This window comes from Chironomus tepperi, unplaced genomic scaffold (genome assembly GCF_022539635.2).
Source record: "Chironomus tepperi strain 1889 unplaced genomic scaffold, CSIRO-AGI_Ctep_v1 contig_445, whole genome shotgun sequence".
In the NCBI taxonomy this organism is placed as follows: Eukaryota; Metazoa; Arthropoda; class Insecta; order Diptera; family Chironomidae; genus Chironomus; species Chironomus tepperi.
The window spans coordinates 6837140-6859815 of NW_027226567.1; the positions used below are offsets into that span (position 1 = coordinate 6837140).

The 22676-nt window shown below is 33.7% G+C and overlaps 2 protein-coding genes across 3 annotated transcripts in view; both read left to right on the forward strand.

Annotated features, from left to right (window-relative positions):
- Nucleotides 1–22676, forward strand: part of LOC139098359 (TOX high mobility group box family member 4-A-like) — a 195883-nt gene that overhangs the window by 158265 nt on the left and 14942 nt on the right. For both annotated transcript variants that reach the window (XM_070650533.1, XM_070650532.1), the window contains one exon: nt 19749–19826. In XM_070650533.1, coding sequence (XP_070506634.1) covers nt 19749–19826 — 78 coding nt within the window. The remainder of the gene's footprint in view (nt 1–19748; nt 19827–22676) is intronic.
- LOC139098361 (uncharacterized) lies at nt 470–1549 on the forward strand. Its single transcript, XM_070650537.1, has 2 exons — nt 470–1146; nt 1207–1549. The coding sequence occupies exons 1-2, from the start codon at nt 523–525 to the stop codon at nt 1435–1437; spliced, it is 855 nt and encodes a 284-aa protein (XP_070506638.1). The 5' UTR covers nt 470–522; the 3' UTR covers nt 1438–1549.

The window sequence follows — 22676 nt, forward strand, 5'->3', positions numbered from 1 at the left end:
ATATATTTTTCGGAATTTCAGATTACAAACTTAGAAGTGTCCCGATTTATTCCAAAAGTATCCCAATATTTTGCGAAAATCCTCTGGCCACCCTATATTAGTACCCAAACAATGAAGCTACACAATAACAAATATAACGACATCAATAATATTCGCATAATTGCACATCATCTATCTCCCCAATATTACACTCTTTTTGTGTGAATGTCAGTCAATACAATTACGATAAGCAAGATAAAGTAATTGATAAGTATAGGAAGTGCCAAAAAAAAAATATTTGACAGATCACCAAAGAACATAACAAAAAAGTGATCGCAATCATCAAAAAAGATATCCAACAATTGAACAATTTCTTCTTAGTGCTCCAATTCCTTATCATTCAAAATGCAAGTCGATAATTGTTTAATTGATCGATTGATTTTTTTGTTCATGTTGGACTGTTACTATAAAAGTGACAGCTGATGGAACTAAAAATTTTATTGTGAACTTGAATGTTATCGTGACTACACGCGGTCGAGTAAAATGTTGAAAATATTTATTTTAAGTTGTTTGTGTCTTGTGATTTTATACATTAACAATGTGGATGGACAGAATCGTCCAAGTAGACCTGCACAGCCAGTTAGAAAATCGTACAAGACACCACCTGCAAGAGTATTGAAGAAAGTTGAGCCAACAGGACGTACAAGACAGCAACAAATGCAAATTAAAATTCGACAAGCATCAAAACAGCCACGAACTCATGGACGAGTTAAGCCAGCACAAGTACATGCTTATCAACATGAATGGTGTGATGAGAACCTTGATGCCCTATTTATGCATGAAGAGTGTGATATGTATTACTATTGTGATGATTATGGTAATCTAGAAGAAGCTTGGTGTCCTGATTATGCGCCAGTATTCGATTACTATGACTTAACGTGCATGACTCAAGAGGAAGGTGGCATGTGCTGGCAATGGGTCGATGATGGTGATTGGGATGAAGAATGTCCATCAGATCCATATGATGTACAATTTTTACCTGGTACTACCTGTGAGGATTACTATATATGCATGAGTGGATGGCCAACGCAGCTATTTTGTGCACCTGGACAGCATTGGAATCAAGTTTGGGAATATTGTGATACACCAGCTAATGCACAGTGTGATGTGAGTTAATTGGGAAATTTAAATTAAGCTTTAAATATTAAGAATCCAAAATTTTTCTAGCCTTCAATTGCTCCAGCTCCACCATCGCTACCTGATTGTCAGAATACAGAAGGAATAGTTCCACATCCATTTAACTGTAGACAATTTATTTTCTGTCAGAAAAATGGTGGTCGAATGGTACAAAATTGTCCACACTTGATGGCTTTTGATGTGAACTTAAATAAATGTGTTATTGAGCATCTAGCAAAATGTGGAACGGCATTTAGTCAAAGTAAACTTAAGAAATATTGAGGATATAATCTATAGAATAAGGAATGTAATTTTTTAACAATTTATTTGTGTGATCGATTGTGACAATAATTTTTTTATATAAAGTTCGGAGTGAACTGTCTCATTATTATGACTTGATGTTTTTTATTGCTGTCTAGTTGCATGCACAAGGCTTCGATTAAGGGCATGTATATGCTTAAAGTTGAATTGGATTTTAGAAAAATTAGCGATTTTCAAGGGATTTTAGGGGATTCTAGCTTGTCCAATAAGCACATGACGTTGAGAAGGCGGACCAGAGTGATTCCAGCCTTAAGACAGAGATGATCCAGTTTGAGGACCCTGCTTCAACGAACATGTGCGTTTCGGGTTGTAAATACACCAAAAAACCACTTAAAGCTTCCAAAAAGATATCATTTTCAATCCAACAGCTGTTTATCCTTTATATGCCTGATTTAAAACAGCATAGTATGAGTATGCTGTTTTAACAATCTACAAAAAATACAAAGAGATATTAAAGTTGATACAGTATAATAAGACCAGAGAGTCCTGTCACATGCAAAAACCATACAATTTCTTGATATTTTGTATGGTTTTGTAAGAAAAAGCTTATGAGAGGTTCCTGTTTTGCAACTCTGATTAAAACATTTCCTCACTACAAGATAGTGTGGATAACCAGCTGATTTGCATGGTTAATATCTAGTTTTAGCGACGACTTGTAGAATCAGGATGTCGACAGTCGTCAATGGAACTTGATATTGATCAAAATTCGACACAAATCATCCACAGCCTGTCAAATAACTCACCGTAAAAAATGTCGGCAGATCAAGCTTGAAGAATCCATGAGCTGTCAAATTTATTGGCTCATTTGATATTTGTATCATTAAAATGAAATATTTTGCCAGAGATTTATCAAATTTCTTGTGACTCCATGATGACAGTTTATCGGATAGACTGAAACTCTAAAAAAATTGATGAAAAAAATGTCAAATTATTTCCAATTGTTCCTTACCTTTTCCTTCAATTTCTCAGCATAATAAGCCAACATAAAAATTTGAACTGAAACATTAATCAGTGCAAATAATGAAAGAATTGCAAAGTCAGAGACGACCTGGAGTGTCAGGAAAATCAGGTAGCAGATCGTCCAATAAGACTGAATCAAAAATCCAAGCAAAGCAATTCCAAATAAGCAATTGACATTTTTTGAATGAGCAATAAGTTCATTATGTAGGTCAATGCATCTTGGTAGCTTGCTCTTAATCACATCCACTGACTCAGTGTCCATTTGTTGAATAATCTCTTCCAATTCGTCTCCAAGTCTCTCAAAACTCAACACCATATGACCCACAATAAACACAAATAGCTGCTCACAAATCATCGATACGAAGTCAGTCATAACATTTGTGTATGCATTAAAAATTAAAGTCCATGGTAGATATTCATAAGGATCAAATGGCCAAAAAGCTTCATATGGAAATACTGATCCAATGGATCCACTCGTGTACTTTGCGTACCCAATTCTTACTAATCCAACCAGTGAATAAAGCAACAAGTTAATGACATTAAAGAACAAAATTGTTGGACACGTTCTGAATGCTTTTTGAAAAAAATTGTTATTCCCGCTGGGCTTGAACTTTTTGTAAGTCGCAATCACATCCATTGTCAGTTGATGGAGCTTGTCAATGACAACAAAATAAACAAAAATCTTTACAACTGTCTCAACACTGTAAAATCCAAAACATCCAGATCCTAATGTGGCAACGTCACTCAAATTCTGCGTAAAGAAATAAGTCAGGCATTGAAATGTTGCAAGAAATATGCAAATCATGTTGATAAGCTTTAGACACTTTAGTCCAAAAGTAACAGCTTTCGAGTCTTTATATTTGCCGTCAAAATCAAATCCAATGATCAGGAAGATCAATGTGATGAGGCGATAGTAGCTGTCAATTGCTGTCTTTTCGTTCTTGATATTCCGAATTTTAGTTGCTTCGTCATCAAATTTCTTTCCATTCCAACATTTTGAAAAAAATTTTCCCATTTTTGTTCTTACTTCCTCAAACTTGGACTGAAAAATATGTTTTGATCGAAATTAAGGTTGATACTTCCATTTAATAAGGATTTTTAAGGCTTTATTATGTTGACAAATTCAAAATCATTAAAAACAAACATCATCAAAAATTTAGAGGCATATTTGTGAATATAGGACGTCAAACTCGACATAATAAGCTTGACAATTTTTGGAACGTAAAGAAAATTTATTTAAAAATTGAAAATTATCTGCAATTATTACAACAATCAAGGAATATAAAGTCACAAAAATATTTATCAACATGTGATTATAGACAAGTAATCTGTTTACGTAATTGCTCGTCAATATATCCTGTATAGGACATATTGTAGGAATGAGTATATGATGAGAATATTCCTGTACCTACATAATTAATCGAGAAGGAATATTTTATAGGTTTATGTCCTCCTACTTGGAGGTTATCTACCTTTGATTGCCTCAGTTTAAAGGTAAAGCACAGTTTAGTAATAAAACCAATTTTGGGAACCAAAATAGTAATTATGCAGTCACTATTACTCGTAGATCCATCGAAGTTTTTAAAAATACATACATTTTTCTCACTAATCATGAATTACACACAACGTTTTTGAGGACTTAAATAATTGGATAACTAATTTTCAATAATGAACCTGAAAAGGGGCCGTTCACTTATTACGTTCGCTTTTTAGGGGCCCCCTCCCTAAAGTCTAAGATTTTGTAACATTCATGGACATTTTGTAACGAGGGGGGTAGGAGGGGTCTAAAAATTAGTTTTTTGCGTAACGTAATAAGTGAACAGCCCATAAGATTCTTAGCAACTAAATCAAAATTCTGACATTAATATAGCTGATTCATCACAGTGAAGTACGAATAAGCGGTTGTTATAATCTGTGGAAAATAAGAAATATTGTTAAAATTTTCAAAATTTTGTTTTAATCTAACCATGAATGGACCAAAATACATTATAACTAGTTATTGGTACTGGTGTACTTTTCTCACAAATAATAAAACCCCATAAATGCTAAACTTAGAAATTTTCTGATTTATTTCCAAAAGTGTTCCAATTTTTTGCGACAATCCTCTGATCACCTTACCCTAAGGTAAATAGGCCGCTTTTAGGTACCGTAGTAGTGTTTCTGTATCATGAAATCTTGCTATTTGCCTGTTAAGTTAGTTATTCGACATTAGTTTGCCTTGGAACTATACACTAATTGAACATTAACTTGCCATCAACTAGTTATAACGTTTTTTCGTCCTATTGGATCAGTAGCTGATGGTTGTATAACTACTATATTTGCAAACAACTTACCGTTGTAAACTTTTCAAGTTCCAAATCGAAGAATCCTAGTCCTGATAGATATTTTGGTTTTTTCGCTGCAGTCATTATCACAATCAATTTTTTTTTATTTGCCAAATTAAGTTTGTAGTATTCAGATGCAGTGATTGTGTCTATTATTCCTTGACTCTACACAAAATTTTGAAAAATCGATTTGATCGAAAAATTAGCATTAAGGAGTGAAATAATTCTTGAAGATTCATTGACTCAAAAACAGAGTTTGATGTCGACTCAGATAAGTTGACTCGACTTCAAGCGAAATTCGAGTCTACTTCAAGCTTTGCTCAAAAAAGAAATGTCTTTGAATTCCTTAATTATTTCTTAAGAATCTTTCTGCATACGATTGATCAATATGTAGGATTCTTACTAAGTCATTATAATTTTGAGACATTTTCTGAATTTGTTCAAAGTTTGTTCCTAGCGACACATGAGAAAGCATTCTCTACAACACCTTGGCAACAAGTCAAATGACCATTATGTGACAATTTTTCACTATTGTCATTCCAACTTTCATGATGTGTCGCTAAGGCATGCATAAAGGCTACAAGATTACATATAATTTTCACTAACCGATTCCTTAAGAACATCACCAGCCCAAATTATGATTAGTATATCCGATAAATGAACACCCAAAGAAATCAATACGATTATCATCATTACAGGATCAGAAACCTGCAATTTTAAAACCAATGCCTTTAATAAGAATTTGAATTCTAAGAATGGCTTTACTCACAGTAAAGCTGAACATTAGAAAGCAGACCATAAATGAAGCTTCACCGATGAAAACTATGATCGGAAATCCAGCTATTGATTTTAGCTCTTCAGCACAGCTTGCAATTTCATAATGCATGTCAATGAAGTTTCCAAACATTTTATTTGTTTCATTTTCTGATCTTTTGTCACTTCCATTAATAATTTTTGTGACTTCAGTATGTAGATTGTTGAATGATCCACTTATGGACACAGTAATGTAAAGGATTATAAAGTTCATAAGCCCGCACGACCACTGCCAGAATTGCAAGGCAAACGAAAACCAGAACAGCGTCCACGGAAGGAAGTTGGCAGGATCAAATGGCCAATACATCTCATAAGTGAAAATTAGTTCCGTTCTTGGATTTCTACCAGTAAACATGCACATAATCACTTCCACAAATCCACCAACATAATACATTCCCATCGACGAAACATTTACCACAAAAATGGCCTGTCCAAAAGATCTCGCATTCCTGAATAAGCCACGATTCCTTTCGTTCTCACTAGGAATTTTTAAACTTTTCATTCTTTTAATCAATGCCGCGATTCTGTCAATAGTTGCCAATAGATATGTGTTCATTAGTATGCCACGAATGCCAAATATAGCTGATGCTGCCGAACGGAAATCCTCAAATGTCTTAAAACTTTTAAGAACCGCATTTGTGAAACTTTGAATGACAACGATTAGCAAAATTATGAAAATTAATGTCTTGTAAAGTCGCAATGCAATCCTTACGAGGAGTTTTGACTGATATTTGTTGGATATATCATGTCCCAAAAAATATAAAAATTTCTCGACTGAATTGAAATAAGAATCCATGACTTAACGAATTTAAACTTCGACTGATGTAGAAACAAAAGCATTGGATTGCTTAACATTTCCTGATTGAAGGCATAGCCGATGTGAAAATGTTTGATTACACATTTCAATCCATTAATTTATATCCACTTCCTTTATGAAAATTATAGCAAAGTTTTAAAAATCCTTAATCGGCTGAGGTGAAAATTGTTTTAGGCATAAATAAATTATAGTAAAATTAAATTCAGCGAAAAACACAATTTAATGGTCACCGGTAGAGCGATTGTGCTGGATCATGATGAAATCGAAATTGAGTAGTTACACAAATTATGATTCACGACATACTACTTAGGTGTGCAATTTAAGGTGTTTTGTGAATAGTAAAGTGAAGCAATTATCATTAAAAACTATGAATTTGCCACCCAAATGATTACTATCCGGATGGTAATGTCGACAAATATATTTAATTTTCTGTTCCTATGTGAAGCTTAGATTACAACAAATAGCTTTATATCTGTCTCTGTTGCTAACTCTACCACCTGGTTTGTACAAATGCAATGCCCTGATATTTTTTCATTACGGTTCTGCGCTGATCTTCTGATCGCCGTTTTTCTTGCGAATTCCAACCAAGGAAGGTGTAACAATATTATGTTTTGTTTTCCAGCATTGACAATTCTTCTTTCAAAGGGTTTGACCCAGAGTTCGAAGTCGTCGGATTTAGTATGAAATCGAGAAGAATTGATACTTTTCAATGCAAAACCTAAGTCGATTTCGAGCTCTAGCTTGACCTCATCTGTACCATCTTATTGATGTCTTTTTGGCCCATTTTTTGCAGAAGCTTTTCATTTAAAGGCCAATCCTCCGGATTCTTATTCATACAGATCTTGAGAAACCTGAAAAAATATATATGGAGTGATCCGGGAATGGTTTTCTTTATTGATTAGCAAGAGGGTGCAGGTGCGCACCTGACATTTGACATTAAAGTATGTAGCCTATAAATACCGGCTGTAAGTTGCGTTTCCACTACATATGATTCGAAAAAAGTCAAGTGAAAAATTTTCTTCAACCGAGTCTCGAACTGATGTTCGCAGGAATCATCTACTTTTTTCAAAGGAAAAAGCCCGATTTAGATAAATACTCGAAATAAAAAAAATGCACCATTAAGCTGCGCACTTCAATTCAGTATCAATTTAATAATTCTTCAAACATTTGTGATAAAAAACGAGTCAAAAATCTCTGACAAAAATCTCCAACTCCTTAAATTTATAATTTAAGTATCATTAAACTCCCAAGATTAAACTCCTCGTGTCTTCCAAAAAGCAACAATCTAAAAGAGAGAAAAAAACTTTTAGACACCTGCAACGATAAGCAAAAGAAAAAAAAATAAATGATTAATACAAACACCAAAAATCCGTGTAAAAAGAAGAAGCAAGTCTTATCAGAGTGTTGCGCCATAAGATTTTATGTTGTATGAAGTTTATGTACCAATTTTTCAATTTGTGCTATTCAAAATTTCATCAGGTGGATGGAGTGGGGTTAAAAGTTGTTTCTCTCTAGTGTTTGGCATTGGTGAAAAGTGATTTAATATTCAAAACTGTTGTCTACGATGTTTCTTTCCTTTTTTTGGGTAGGAGAGTCAAAAAATCATTCATAAATCAAAGTTAAGTAGAATATAATAGGGATGAGTACACGAAGTACGAGGAATTTTCATTCAATAATAAAGCTGACGGGAGGGATGACTAGGAAGAAGACAAAAACATTCATAAATTTTCATTTATGTCGTGCTTCCTGCGAGACTTTAATTTTTCTTAATATTTTGTGCCTTTTATTTAAAAGCACGTTTCTTTTACTTTCTTTCTTAAGAAGTTCGGGTGGGGTGCTGCTTAATAGAAGAGTGAAGGAGCTTAGGTTCAATTGAGAATCACTCATGGGGGGTATTTGTGAATTATTATAAAGTGGAATGTCATGTGTGAGGAGCTTGGGGATTCTATTTTTTCACCTTTGAGGTGATGACAGGGAAGTGGTTTGAGGATTTGAAATTGTTATTCTATCTCTATAGATTTTATTAAGAATTTTTGATTAAAAATTCAAATTTTTTATGGTTTTTTCAATCATTTTAAGAAGTAAGCTGATGATTTATTGGTAACTTTAACTGATTTCTTGACAACAGTGATTTCTTTGGTATAGAAGCTCTCAAGAGCTCCCCAACTACATCCAAGAGCTTGCTCTCCCTTAATATAATAGTTAAGCACGCTAGGGTACCGCGGCACACATTTAAGACAACAGTTACTTACACTATAAACTATTCAAATGTTGTATTTCTGATGCAAATTATTGAAAAACACAAATTGCAATTGTGAGACTTGAATTGTTGTCTTTATGATTCATTGTACTAAGGTAATGCAAAACCGAATCACTTTATCCTTCATATCATCAAATGAATTACAATTTCCTTCAATTTGTTGAAATTCTGAGAATTTTTTAATAATCTATCCCACAAAAAGGTTTCTTCAAATCCCCAGAATCACCTTATCGATTTAAAAGGTTCAAACTTCAATCAAAAAAATAAATCCTTAAATTTTTCACATATTAAAGAAGTGAAATTCCTTCAATTTCAATTCTCAATCACTGATTTCAAGGAATTCAATTCTTTGATTTTATTGGAAAGAAGAAAAAAAAAGTTAAAAAAATACCTTTAAGGAATAACTTCAAAAGCAGAAAAAGCAATTCCGATACAAAGCAAGACAAACTTTTTAAGGTTATAAGGAAATAGAGAAAGAGAGATGAAAAAGGAGGAAGAAAGCAAGAAATTGCATTAAGTCGAGTAAAGCGACTTCTTCGTTTCCTCTTTCCATTTTATTAAATTAAATTTTGTTTTTCATCGACGAAAAAATGTAATGAAAAGCAAAAAAATAAAAGAAGAAGCAGCACAAGAGAAATGAAATGAATATTGTTTTTGACTCAATTCGCCTTTAACTTAATCGAATTGTGTGTGCTCTCTCTTATGGAATTGATACGAGCCATGGCTTTTTTAGCGCATTATCCTGACAGGAAAAGATGTTATTGTCCGTATTTTGTCCGTCTGTCTGTTTGTCTGTTTGTCAGTCTACCTGTTTGTCCTCCGGTCTGCTTGTCCGTCCGTATGTTTGTCCGTCTGTCTGATTGTCCGTTTGTCTGTTTGTCCGTCACTTACGCAACTACTCCTTCAGTACTTATTATGTGTGTTTAAGCTTAGAAAGTCAGCTGCTGAAAAACCAAATGGATTGGTAATGAAATGCGCTTCTGTCGATCACGGGTGACTATTTCCATGCTAGTTTTTATTATTTTTATTCATCTCTTATTTAAGGAATAAGAAGGATGAAATAAGCATGATAAGAGAAGTGGAGTCGAAATAAATATTGATTGAATTAAAGCTTGATTTTTATTTGACAATGACAGACATGCTGGCAACATCTTAAGATGGGGGCCAATTGATTTATATGAATTGATTCTCTTCTTGCTGTGCTGTGAATTTTCTTTATTTTTATGTTTTTTGGCTTTTGTGTATCTTTCGACTGTGTTAATTCCATCTAAATTATTGAGGATGATTGCTTTGGATTTTATAAGTCGTAGGATTTGTTGTAAATTTTCGGAATTACTATTGCGCTTCATTTCGATGTGATTCTTATCAGATGTTGTGAATTTAGGACAATTTGATAAGGAAAAGGCTCTAAAATAAAATTACTGTCGGAACTATTTAAGAGCATTTGAGGAAATATGTTGTAGTTTTCTAAGAAATTAGCTGAATTATGTAAGACTTTAGTCAGGCTATAGTCAAAGACTATAGAAGGCAGCAAATAGAGATAACTAGATTCCAAGTTGATATGGGGTCGTTCATTTATTACGTCACTAGAGAGCATGTTCACCTTACATATATTAAATTAGCATTCTAGTGAATCTTGCTCATAGCTTAGTCTGCTCTTAAGAGTATGGCCTTTGCCTGCTACGGAAGCAACTATTATTGCTCATTTGAACCTCCTTATTAATGCCTTGTTGACCTGCTAATTGTAGAAGCTTCTCGTTTGAAGGATTATTAATGTCTAATGTGTTGCAGCATACAGTCTGGACAACACTGCTTTACAGTCACAAAATTAGTAAACTTTAGCACTCCGAATAGAGTTACACAGCTTTTGACCCTCTCCTTCCCCGTACACATTTGACATCATAGATAAATGACACTCAAGTTCCTAAAACAGCATTTAATCATCATCAAAACTACAAAATTTTAAATATTTAGGTCACCACATCTCATTAACATCGCAACAGAATATCAAAAACGGACGAAAGCCTCAGACACTCTCCCCAAAAAACCCCATAAATCCCTGACAACCTGGTGAAACTTTAATTAATTCATTTTAATTTCGCATGAATTTTCGTCAAAATTTAATGTCATCAATTTTCTACGGAATTTCAAAGACATTATTAATACAGATGAATAGGAATTTGCTCTATTCATAAAGCACCGTCATCATCATCATCCATCCATCCATCCACCATACCACACCATCACCTCCTCATTCATCATGAAATTCCTAAATATAAAAAATAAAGTTTATGGAATGGTTTGCAGGATGGAAAATGAAAAATTTAAATAATTCATCAACTTCCAACATTCGACAAGGGAAATGAAAATTGATTGCACTTTTCTGTATATTGTTGGAAGGAAAGAAGAGATGAGTGAGATGGAGAAAAAAAATTTTTTTCAGCCATTTTGACTGTACAAGGATAATTGATGCTTTCATATAATGCAAACATAAAATGAGATTGATGAATGACTTTTAACTCTTTCCAACTGCTGATGCTACTCAACTTGATTTTTTAACTTTTTTTCCCGACTTTGTTAAAGATTAAAGTTTATTTCTTTTAATTTTCTTTTTTTGAATCGGATTGGGAAGGATGAAAATTTTTCAAAAGTGTCAATGAAGTAGAAAGAAAAATTGAAAAATTTAAATTTGGAAGGAAAGTTTTTTCATTCGAAAAAGAGGGATGGATTGGGAGTTTCAGAGTTGGGAATGAGTCTTGTGTGTATTTTTAGAATTTATTGAATTTTTGGAAGCTATAACTTTTCATTTTAAATTTTGAAATACTGAAACTAATCAAATTTGCCGTTTATAAATAGTTGTCAATTGTGCTAAAAACCACAAATTGGGTTCTAAACCAGGCATGGACAAAGGATTTTCCGTCTAGTGTCCATATTTTGGTTTTAAGAACACTGCAGCATCGTTTCCGTGGAGACAACATTTCAATAAATACCGATCGGGTTATTTAGCAGCAATTTTCTAGTTGTTTAGGAAGTCAGGCTATTGACTCAATGATTTTGGTTCAATTCCATGTCTAGTTGAATTCGGGTGCTTTTTCGCTATTCTAGTCACACTAGCTCGGTGTGACACACAAATTGTGAGTAGGTACATTGCATTGATATACCCCAGGTCATGCAGCGTGCATAGTTGGGAAAGCAACACGTCTATTGTTACAAAACCTTCAACACAAGAACAACCATCGTCTTCCTCTATATTCCAAGCGACACAAATGAATAAGACTCTGTTAATTCTCTTTTATAAATACCAAATGCAGTCTAAATTTAACGTCCATATGGCTGCAAAAGAGGTTAAACAAAGCTTTTAAAGTTCCGTAACGAAGCAATCTTCAATTGTGTTGCTCAGGTATTTCAACCGAGTTCGGCATTAGGTCTGATAAATTTCAAAATCTGTGTTCAATCCCAACTGATTCTCATTTCCATTCAAATTTGTAATTCATTTCAATTTCATTCAAACTTGGAAACTTTTAAGAAAAAAATCAACTTTTCAAATTAATCAATTTTCATTTGCAAAATCTATTAAGCAATCCTCCATTACCAACTTTAATAGTCATTTCAACCCCCAATCAGCCTTAAATACAATTCCTACAAAGTTCCTTAAAGTCACTCAAACAACAAAGAAAAAAACCACTTAGTTGGTCATTTAACTACAAACAACAGATTCTCCATTAATTGCTATAGTATCACAGACAATAAAAAAGTTCAAGACACAATAAAATAGTCAAACAATGCAATTCCATCGTTACATCTCTCCGAATCACTTCCTTTCCTTTAATTTTTCTTTTCCCATTCTTTAACACAGAAGAAGAAAAATTGAGAAAAAAAGTCTTGAAGAAAAGTTCAAAAGAAACAATAAGAAGTGAGAAAAAACTCTCATGATTGTGCATATAAAAAACTTTTCTTCCCACCTCGAAACTTTACAAGCAATGGAAAAAATGAAAATGCTGAGCATGAAAAGCGATTGAATAAAGAAAGGAAAAATAAACTTAATTGACTAATTTTTCTAGTATTTTTCACAGCTTTTTGTACTTTTTTTTGCTAAATCCACACACAAACACAACTGGAAGTGGAAGGAAGCAGAACAAATGCAGAAGTAATTGATCTTATTGAGCGACTTCAGCGCATTTTTTCCCAGCGAGCAGTAATTGTTTTGTAAATGATAATAAAGGATTTTATCATTTAACGGTTTTTTAGAATTTAAATTTTCTAATGGTTGCTAAAAATTCAAATTTTTTGAAGCAACGCTTTAAAAATGATTCTTTTTTGCTTATAAAATGAAAAATCATTAATTAAAATACATAAAGATGGATTTGGACTTCCAAACCAATTGATACCGGAATAACTCGATGGCACCGAGCTAATGCTTCAAACTAGAGCTTACTACAATGCCTGGTTGTCGAGATCTCATTCCTTACCTAGCCAGCAGAACAAAGTGTATTATTAAGCCACCTTTTTTCAAGAATGTGCCAAAAAAGTGTGAAATTATTTATGAGATTTAAGTAGAAACGATCAAAAACAAAGCAATGAGAAGCAGAAAGGAGAGTAAAAATGATGGAAAATATCGAAGCAGCAGGTGCAGAATAATTAAGTGTGGAATGGAAAATTGCGTGATTATGTGAACAGGGGAAAGAAAATTGATGATTGTAGATTTTGGGTCACAGGTCAATGTCTTGAAAATTGATTTTTTTTTCAAGTCTTCTTGCTCTTAAAAGACTCTCAAGCTGTTGTTTATGTTAATGTAATTTTGAGGAAAATTTAATTTTTCTCTTCAAGAGTTTTACATGAATTATTAATGCATTTGAGAATCAAATTTAGAACATTTTCTGATGTTAATTTGGTTTATTTTTGGGATGTAAGAGGACTTGAGATGTTTTAATATGGAAATTCTTGAGTGGGATGGAATGTTGCTGTGTTGGCTGGGTTAGTTATGAGCGTTATATTCAATTTTAACAGTTTATGAGATCAAGATTGCTTTGCTATTTAGCATGGATCAGATGTTTATTAAAAAACTCAATCCAATTCAATCTATAGAGACATTCAATCTAATATCTGGGATGAACACGGACCTGGGGCCAGAGTCACGCTTCTCGCTGGGCTAAGGCCTGATTTTTCGACCATTCTTACTCTTTGTGCCTTCCATTAATTACTGTCTTCTTAAGTTTCAAAAAAAATCCTAACAAATTTAAGAATTTTGACTAATTTGGAAGGTTGCCAAATACATGCCTAACCCCTTCCTCCTTTTTTACTTCAATTTAGAATTCTAGGTCCGTCGCTATCCATCTTGGCTTCATGGTCGGTATCCTCCCCTTTTGTAGATACGTTCCTGATTTTATGTCTTCTAGCATGACACTACAAAATCTCTGAAGGTTTCCATAATATGAGTATTGGATCGAATTGTGCTCTTTAACCACAATCCTCTTTTCTTACACTTAGACACACACCAGGTAACGCTCTTAGGAGGATGTGGAAGTTACTGATTGTCTTTCTATTATGATTTAGCTACGGGTGCAGGGGATATGGGTGAAAAAGTCGCTTCCCGTACCCAAGCGACAAAAATAGGTTTCTAATGAATGCAAGACGTTTAGTGGAGCCATAACAGCTCTATGATGAAACCTTTTACATTTGTGTCGCTCGGGGTAATAAATGAATGATCCTCAACCAAACCAAATCAAAAATAATCTAAACCTACAACAAATTCCACTCTAATTCCATTTTAATAAATCCGATAAAATATGCTCACATAAGTCGTGTGCCACTGATTGGCATCTCAAACAACATTTTACGTAATAAAGTTGTCGAAAAATAATAAATTTTTCAATCAGATTCTATGATTAGATTTAATGTCACATGTCATTGCCATAACATTATTGAGCTTTATTTAGTATTTTATTAAAAAATAATTGAATTTTCTCTGTGATAAGAGAATAAGCACTGGATTGAAAATATTCTCGCTTATAAATAGCTTATTAATTAGATATGAAATAATTTTTTGTGTGCAATTAGCACAAACAAAGGAAGCAAAAATAGGTCCGCAGATTAAATCAATAATTCAATTATACATTTTATGTTTCTTTTACGTCAATTGTGCTTATTATCTCATCACAAAAATTTATTAATAGCTTTTAATTTCGATCCTTTGTGCGTGGCTTATAACTGAATGTGACAATTTTGGCTATAAATACTTTTCAATATTCATTCATTAATTTACTCATATCAATATTCCATTCCACCTGCTTTTTTCACTTAATTATATTTTTATGACACATTACTAACAGTGATAAAGAAGAGTGTCATCATACAGAAGTACAACCATATACAGCACATCTTCTTGTCTTGTGTTGTCTCTCTCTCTAATGTTCTCTCTTAATTGAAAGTCAAAAAGTAAATTGCTTTTGCTCTTCTTCTTCTTCTTCTTTTGTTCAAAATTTATGTACAGAATTTATATTTTTTTTGCTCTCGACACCGAGGAACAGAGGATCAAGGAAGCTGTATTTTTTTGAAGATGTCCCAAATAGCTCAAATCAGTTAATCGATCAAAAATTTGGCAGTCTGGTGAAATTAGAGTTGACTCTAATTTGGGGGTTACATACCTATTTTCTGCAACTATGTTCCAATGTGGAGCTTGAACAAGTCTAGTCCTGTTTACTTTATGTTGGTTTCTTTGTTCAAGTTATTTTCAGAAATGGTCAGTTTTAAGCTTTACGATCCCTTGCCTAATTGTGGGATTGCCACCCTGATAGGCTTTTACTCTATCCTTTTACGTACTCTTCCCGGCACATAGCTTGATCATCAGCTGTGGTTGAGCGATATCACCAAAAATAATTGGAATCTGATCAGCTTGGGAGTCACTCGGTTTCTCCAACTAAAATTTTGAATAAATTAGCCAGTATAATTTATTCAAGTATTGCAATATATGCATATGGAGTTTTGTTTACTACAAAAGGCTTTCCGCCTGACTCTTCAGCTCGTCTTATCACAAAGTTTGTACCCAGTTTGTACAAATTATCCGTTTTCGCATCTTACTGACATTCTCTTAGAGCTGTTCTACGCCATGTTGCTTTTGAAGCTCTAGGGAGTATTTTCCCTTGTGGATTTCATCCTAGGGCTGTAAATTAAACTTGTGTTTCTGCCCCTGCATTCACATTCTCTACTGTATTACGCTTCTGAATTGTGTTACCTATCCAACTATAATAAGCGTTACATAATAAATGATCTGTCTCATAGATGTTAATTTTGTTTATTGATTCTTCAATCTTAGTCCTAAGTAGGGATTTCAATACGTTTTTCCGGTTTCGCAATTCCGGGATTGGAGATTGAGATTGAGAATTCATTTCATGTTGATACAAAAACTTCAACTTTAAAGTGTGACTTAAAACTTTATTTATCCCCTCTAGAATTCCCAAAACTCACTAAAAATTCACCTTTGAAGCTCGGTGCCACAGCATTTCTAAATTTAGGAATGAAAATGCTTTTTAGCTTAAGAATGAGACATAAAATTGAGAATGAAGATGAACATGAAGTAGAATGAAAAACTAATTTTCATTTTAATTTTCTTGATAAAGTCACATGCAAGCATTTATGAAAAAAGAAAGAAAGAAAATAAAATTCCTCAATTCTTTATTCTCTTCCTTTTCGTGTTGTTTAAAATTGTGAGCGAATAAATCAACATGAATTGCTTTTTCTTACTTCCTTTCTTGAAATGAATAGAAAGTAAAGTGAACATTTTGTCAAGATTAAAAGTTAAGTTTTGAGGGTGAAAATTAATTTAGTGGATAATTTTAAAAGATTTTTTAATTTTTTTAAAAATTATCTTGAAATATTTTGTGATATTCAAATAAAAAAATCATTAAACGTCTTCCTCCTTTTTATGGAATGAAAAAATAAATCAACCAAAATAACAGAAATGAAATGAAAATAAGAAGAATAAAGAACAAATCTCTTTTCCGTCTCTCCATTTCACTTCTCTTTTCTTGCCTCAAGACGTTTTAATTTCTTTGAAATAATAATCTTTAAATAAAGTCAACAATGCAATGTTTTCACATCAAATATCATCATCTTCATCATTTTTCATGATACTTCTAGTTGATGCTTTGGATTTGATGAAGAAATACTATTGGGGGAATTGGGTTAGGGCGCATTTTTGAATTTTATTGTGATTTTTGAAAATTACTGAATGGTGCTTGTTTTAATGGAATTGTGGAATGTCTGCGCCTAGGAGTCCAAATTTGACACCAACTTTTGTGACCTGCATCTTGCCAACCAAGCTATCAAAGGACTTTTACTTGTCCAAATATCAAAGAATTGCTTGGTATTTTAATCTGCACAACCTATATTACTGAGATTTGTGGCTTCTCTAAGTTGATGTCTAAAACAGGTTCAATTGCTAAGTGCCCTTTGTCAATCACCAATACCAAATGTTTGCGAGTTTCCAAAACACACAAGGCAGACAAAAGACAAAGAAGTTATCCCTAGGGTGGCATGATTCTGGCGTGAGGTCGTATTCGGTATAATCCGACCAAACGCTAAAGTTATGCTCGGTGTGTCCTCATCTGTTTTGCTTTTTATGCCATGAGGCTTTCGGGATTTTTTCCTATGCCATGAAGGTTTTAAGTGACTTTGAGTGATAAATCCAAATTTAATTCAAATGATTTTCAAACTTCATTTGGTTTAGAAAATGCTGCAAAATGAAACGTTGTGAAGCACTTGTATTCAAATCCCTTTATTCGTAATATATACGCTTAAACAATTCTATAATTACTTACTTCGCTGACCATAAATCCTATCCTGAGTAATATAGGCTGTTTTTAGGCAACTCCGTGTCAAGAAATAAACTTGACATAACAAAGCAAATTCTCCAAACATCCAGAGCCATAACTTCGAGTGGACAAAAATACATTAGAACTAGTCATCAACTCGACATTAACTTACCATTACCTAGTTATAACGTACTTTTGTCCACTAGGGAAGGTTGACTAAACGCAGCCTGCTCCACTAGGACACAATTCCCAAAAAAATATCCTTAATTTAGTAGATTACTTTCAATTACGCTCCTAATGTAAAGTAACAGAAGTAAACATCTCAAAAACAAATCACCACTAGAAGTCAACAACATTTCTTACCCAAACTAATCATTTCCTCCGACTGTAATTTTACTATTTGCAAAAAAATTTGCTACAATAAATAAGGAAGAAAAAAGAAAAGGAAAGGAAAATTCGCTCTACTTATTTTATATTAAACATTATTACCACTCCTCCACGAATAAAGAATATTGTACAGCATGCAGCATGAGAACAAAAAAAAGAGAAGATTCTTGAAGGAGAAAATGAAATGGAATTTTAATAATGCAACATTAAAAAATTTAATAAAAATACCACGTCGACAGTTTCCATTTTCTCCTTTTATGTATTTTTTGTTAAATTTAGTCATTTTTATATATATTATGTAGCAGTTCCTATAATAAATATATAAATAGATCTTGAAGACATGAAAGAAATTCATGAATGAAGACAGCACGAGGAGCTGCTTTTTCTAGGAAATATTAAATTAAATTATTTTTTTACCGGCAAAGATTTATTGCAGAAATTTTTCCAACCTGTTATGAGACCTGCCGAGTATCTGTCATGAATGTAAATTGATGTTTTGTTGTTTTGAAAGCTTTAAGGATTTTGATGGAAATTATGAGGGATTTCTTGGTATGTAGATGCTACTGGTATAGATTATAAGTCAGATTATAAAGCAATCTACCGTCTATAATTAATAAATTGTTTACAGTTCTCTGTATGTTGATGAATGCTAGAAGGATATGTAGTCATACTCTAATAAACAATGAGCATCCTCACTTAAATGAGTTTGCTTACTAGTATACTCAATCAATATAATTAAGCATGCTCAATTTTGTGACCATAATCATGAGCATCCTTCTAGTCTTTTAGGGATGAATATGAGATGTCAAGGTACTATCTATCCCTAAAATTCCAGATTTTTCAGCAATAAGTTAATTTGCAGATCTTCTCCAACATTTAGAGAAAACCAGAGTAGTACAAGTAGATTAATTGATTCTAAATTCAGCACAAAGTTGACATGACTCTGGCATACTTACTTACTTACTGCAATCATTTTCCTATGTGGAGATCTGCCTCTGAGGCTGGCTCTGTCATCTAGTTTGTACAAATTCCCTGTCCGCACGTTGAGTTGACATTCTTTCATTACTGTTCTGCGCCATGACTCTGACATGGTCTTAGATTAAAACAGAATCCGGAACTAAATCAGATTCATGAAAGGTTAGGTCCGGATTTGATCGGTTAACCGATTTGTTTATTTGAGAGTCCATAGTTCGGGATATTAAGGAGTCCATAGCACGTAATCAACTCGGGTTTTGCATGAAAAACTTCAATCAAGCCGACTTTTCCAAACAGCATAACGTGTATTCTGACCATCACTATGTCATATTACAGTAACACGCTTAGTTGCCATGATTGGACCATAACGGCTGATTTTCACCCATTTTTACTGCCAAAAAATGGGATTCACCGCATTGTACCATTTGTTCTAGACTCTATGCGAACCTAGAATGCTGCTTAGTTGTCTTCGAGCGCTGAAGTAGATTTTAGGTTGGTTTTCTACTGTAATTAGATCCTCTCCTCAATATATTTCTTAAAGAGGGATCCTCTATTGAATGTATCCCTATGAAAAGCTTGACTGAGGCTTCAAAGCCTTTGAGATATGTCCTTCAAAGCACCCTTTCATCGATTAAGTTCCGACTAATTCCACATTCAATTTACAGTATGCCATCAAAATATTTCTTATTCTGTTCCGCCTTAAATTGAAATTTGTAAATATTGATAAAAATTGAATTGTAAATAAAGGATACTTATTATTATTACAGCACGAACTGTGCTTAATTCACTAAAAATAAACAACCGATCGTCCATAACATAAATTCAATTCCTCAAAATTCTATTCATCCACAAAATACAAAAAAAATTTTCAATTAAAAATCATTTCCCCAAAAACCTAATTACTCTCCTTTTAATTTATATTTCAGGTCTACAAAAAGAAGCAAGAGGCTGCAAAAAAGGATTATTTGAAAGCAATCGCTGCGTATCGAGCTGGAAATTTACAGGTTTGTAAACCATAACATATAATCAATAAGTGAAATTATTGAGAAATTCTCAATTAATTGATGTACTGCAAAATAGCAGCATAAAAGCCTAAGAGAAATGCATAGTTTCTATTGCTTATCAGAGATTCCCGCCACAACAGAAATTTGCAATTTTATGCAATTCGCCTTCGAGTCATGAATTTCGAAAATGTTTCCCTCGTCTTTCTTTTTGTGTTGGCTTTTCAACCAGAAAAACTCATTTATTATAGAAAATTTCCTGCCAGTCAGCGGAAAAACTTTTTCCTACCTCCCTTATCCCCCCATATCCCAACTAAAATCCCAATTTTATAGCCCAACATACGCACCGAAAGAGCTTCATCATTGTACCCACAAAAAAAAAACTCATCCCCATCCTGATGTATTCTCAGAAAAAAGTTTAACTACACTCGTGTGCGGTGTACATATATAATGTATGTACAATATAAAAGCCAGTGGAAACTTCACTTTTCTAATTTACCTAATTTTCGACATCTCTCGATTCGGCGCATTTACTCGTTTTTTAGACACATCACTAGTTTGAATGCTGGATGCTGGATACATTTCAGGTCATGTTACGCAGAAATTTGATGATGAATTTTAGTTTTTTATTCTTCCTCTTAAAATAATGACGATGACTTGTGTTTTTTGGGTATATAAATTCCTGCAAACTCATCTCTGTATAATCATGCATGCGTGTAATATTAGATGCTGGATGGCTTCTATTGCTACTGACATGCAGAATGTTTATTTATCCTTAAATATTTTTTTTCGGGGAGAAAATTTTAGATTATGATTTATTGAGACTAGGCAGCAGAGCTTTTTTTGCTGACTTACCTGATTATTGATTTTTTTTATTGTGAATTCTAACGGAAATTTTTGCAATTTTTGCATGCTGTGGGTGAGTGGTGGGTAACCTGTTTGCTGCGGTACACCTTGGAGATAAGTCTCGACCAAAAACCGCATACGGCATGCAGTTCATGGCATTTCCAGAAAATTTTGAGGACCCAATATCGTTCCGTAGCACGCAGGTTGTCCACCACTGCTACGTGGCAGACTTCAGTGATAAGCCTCGACCATAACAGAACAAGGCATACGATTCATGGCATTTCCAATAACTTTTGAGGACACAATATCGTGCCGTAGCACGCTGGTTACCCACCGCTGCTTTATGACACGCCTTATTGATAAGCCTCGACTGAAACTGCATACTTCATGCGGTTCATAGCATTTCCAATGATTTTCAAGCTACACACTAGTGTACCGCAACACAAAAGTTGTCCACTCCTGCTCTAGATCAACAATGACTTTAAAAAAAAATCCCCAGACTTAAATCCACAATCTCTATTATTATACTGTGTCGTTCAAATAGCTTTTAATTTTTCATTCAATCCCACCCTCACATCATCATTGTCATGTCCTTCAATTAAAATCACATGCACAATTTAATTTTTCTTGCTTTAAAATCTTCCGGTAATTTTACTTCCTCAATTTTCTCACATCTCTTTTTTTTCTGTACACAGAAACACAATTTTCTGTGAGTGAGATAATGCCAAATAATTAAACTGTCCAGTCATTATTCTCCCATGTGTTTTGTCACATTTTTCTTGTTCTTCATCGTCGTCTACACATGGTGGGAGTCATGCGGCAGTTAAGTAACGGTAGATTGGTCATTTTAGTCCCAAACAATAGCTGTTTTGGGTAGAAATTTGATAATATCCCGAAGTATCCCAAACTAAACTTCAAGCTCCGACCTTTTTCCAATCCCTGTTACAAAACATCCAAATTAACCCCAAAACACATCAAATTTTTTTGAAAGCAAGGAAAGTGACGGACTTTATTATTGACGTCATTCATTATATTTCATAAAAATAAAAATGTCATTTCAATTAGATTGTAAATGTCAATTATGATTTGTCTGTTTCTGAGAGTGTCTTGTGGGATGAGTGAAGTGGAGATGAGAATTGGATACTGAAATGAGATTAAGACAAGTTTCATTTATGATGTAGTTTGAAGATGGTCTTTAAAGCAACTTAAAAAGGAATGGTTGGGTGAATTTCAACTGTTTTAATTGTCAGTTGGGTAGGAATTGCATTTATGGCAGTTACCCGTCTTTTTGACATAAATTCGTTTACATACTCGAGCGGGGAATTGCATTACTTACTTACTTACTTACTTCACTGGCCGTATAGATCAACTTTGATCCATGGCCTCCCTCAGATGTCGCCTAAAGCTGGATCTATCGCTGACTAATTGCTAAAACCAAATGCAATGCTGTCTCTATTGACAGCTTCCTTCCAGGAGTTCTTCGGTCTTCTAATAACATGTCAAGCCCATGGGAGCCTGGGGAATCGCATTATTCGCAATAAAATTGAGTCAAAGCCAGCAGTCACGGTCCTATCAGGGCAACAACATGACGTAACGGTGCCCTAGTAAACTAGGTATGCTGTTCTGGATAGCAGTTCTCTAAAGCATGCAACTAGTATAACTTAGAAGTACAATTAACGCAGATTTTGTGTAGGACCGGATTTTGATGAATTCGTCTCGTAGCCAGTCTTTGACCGGCTTGAAACAATATTTACCAACTTTTTCACACTTCCTGCTTATCAAGAAGATACGTAGATTCCCGAGAGTAGTCATTAGTGTGCCGCTATGTTCCCACATGCACGGCAAAACATTTAAATGACATTAGAGTGCTCTAATGAAAGCAAAACTGTAGTTTATCCCAATTCTGACTACAAAAATAATAAGATTTGCTCCAGCATTCCACTAAGGAAGCTCTATCAATTAACCTGAATATTCTCCAATAAGCAAAACCCAAATCACCAAAAAACT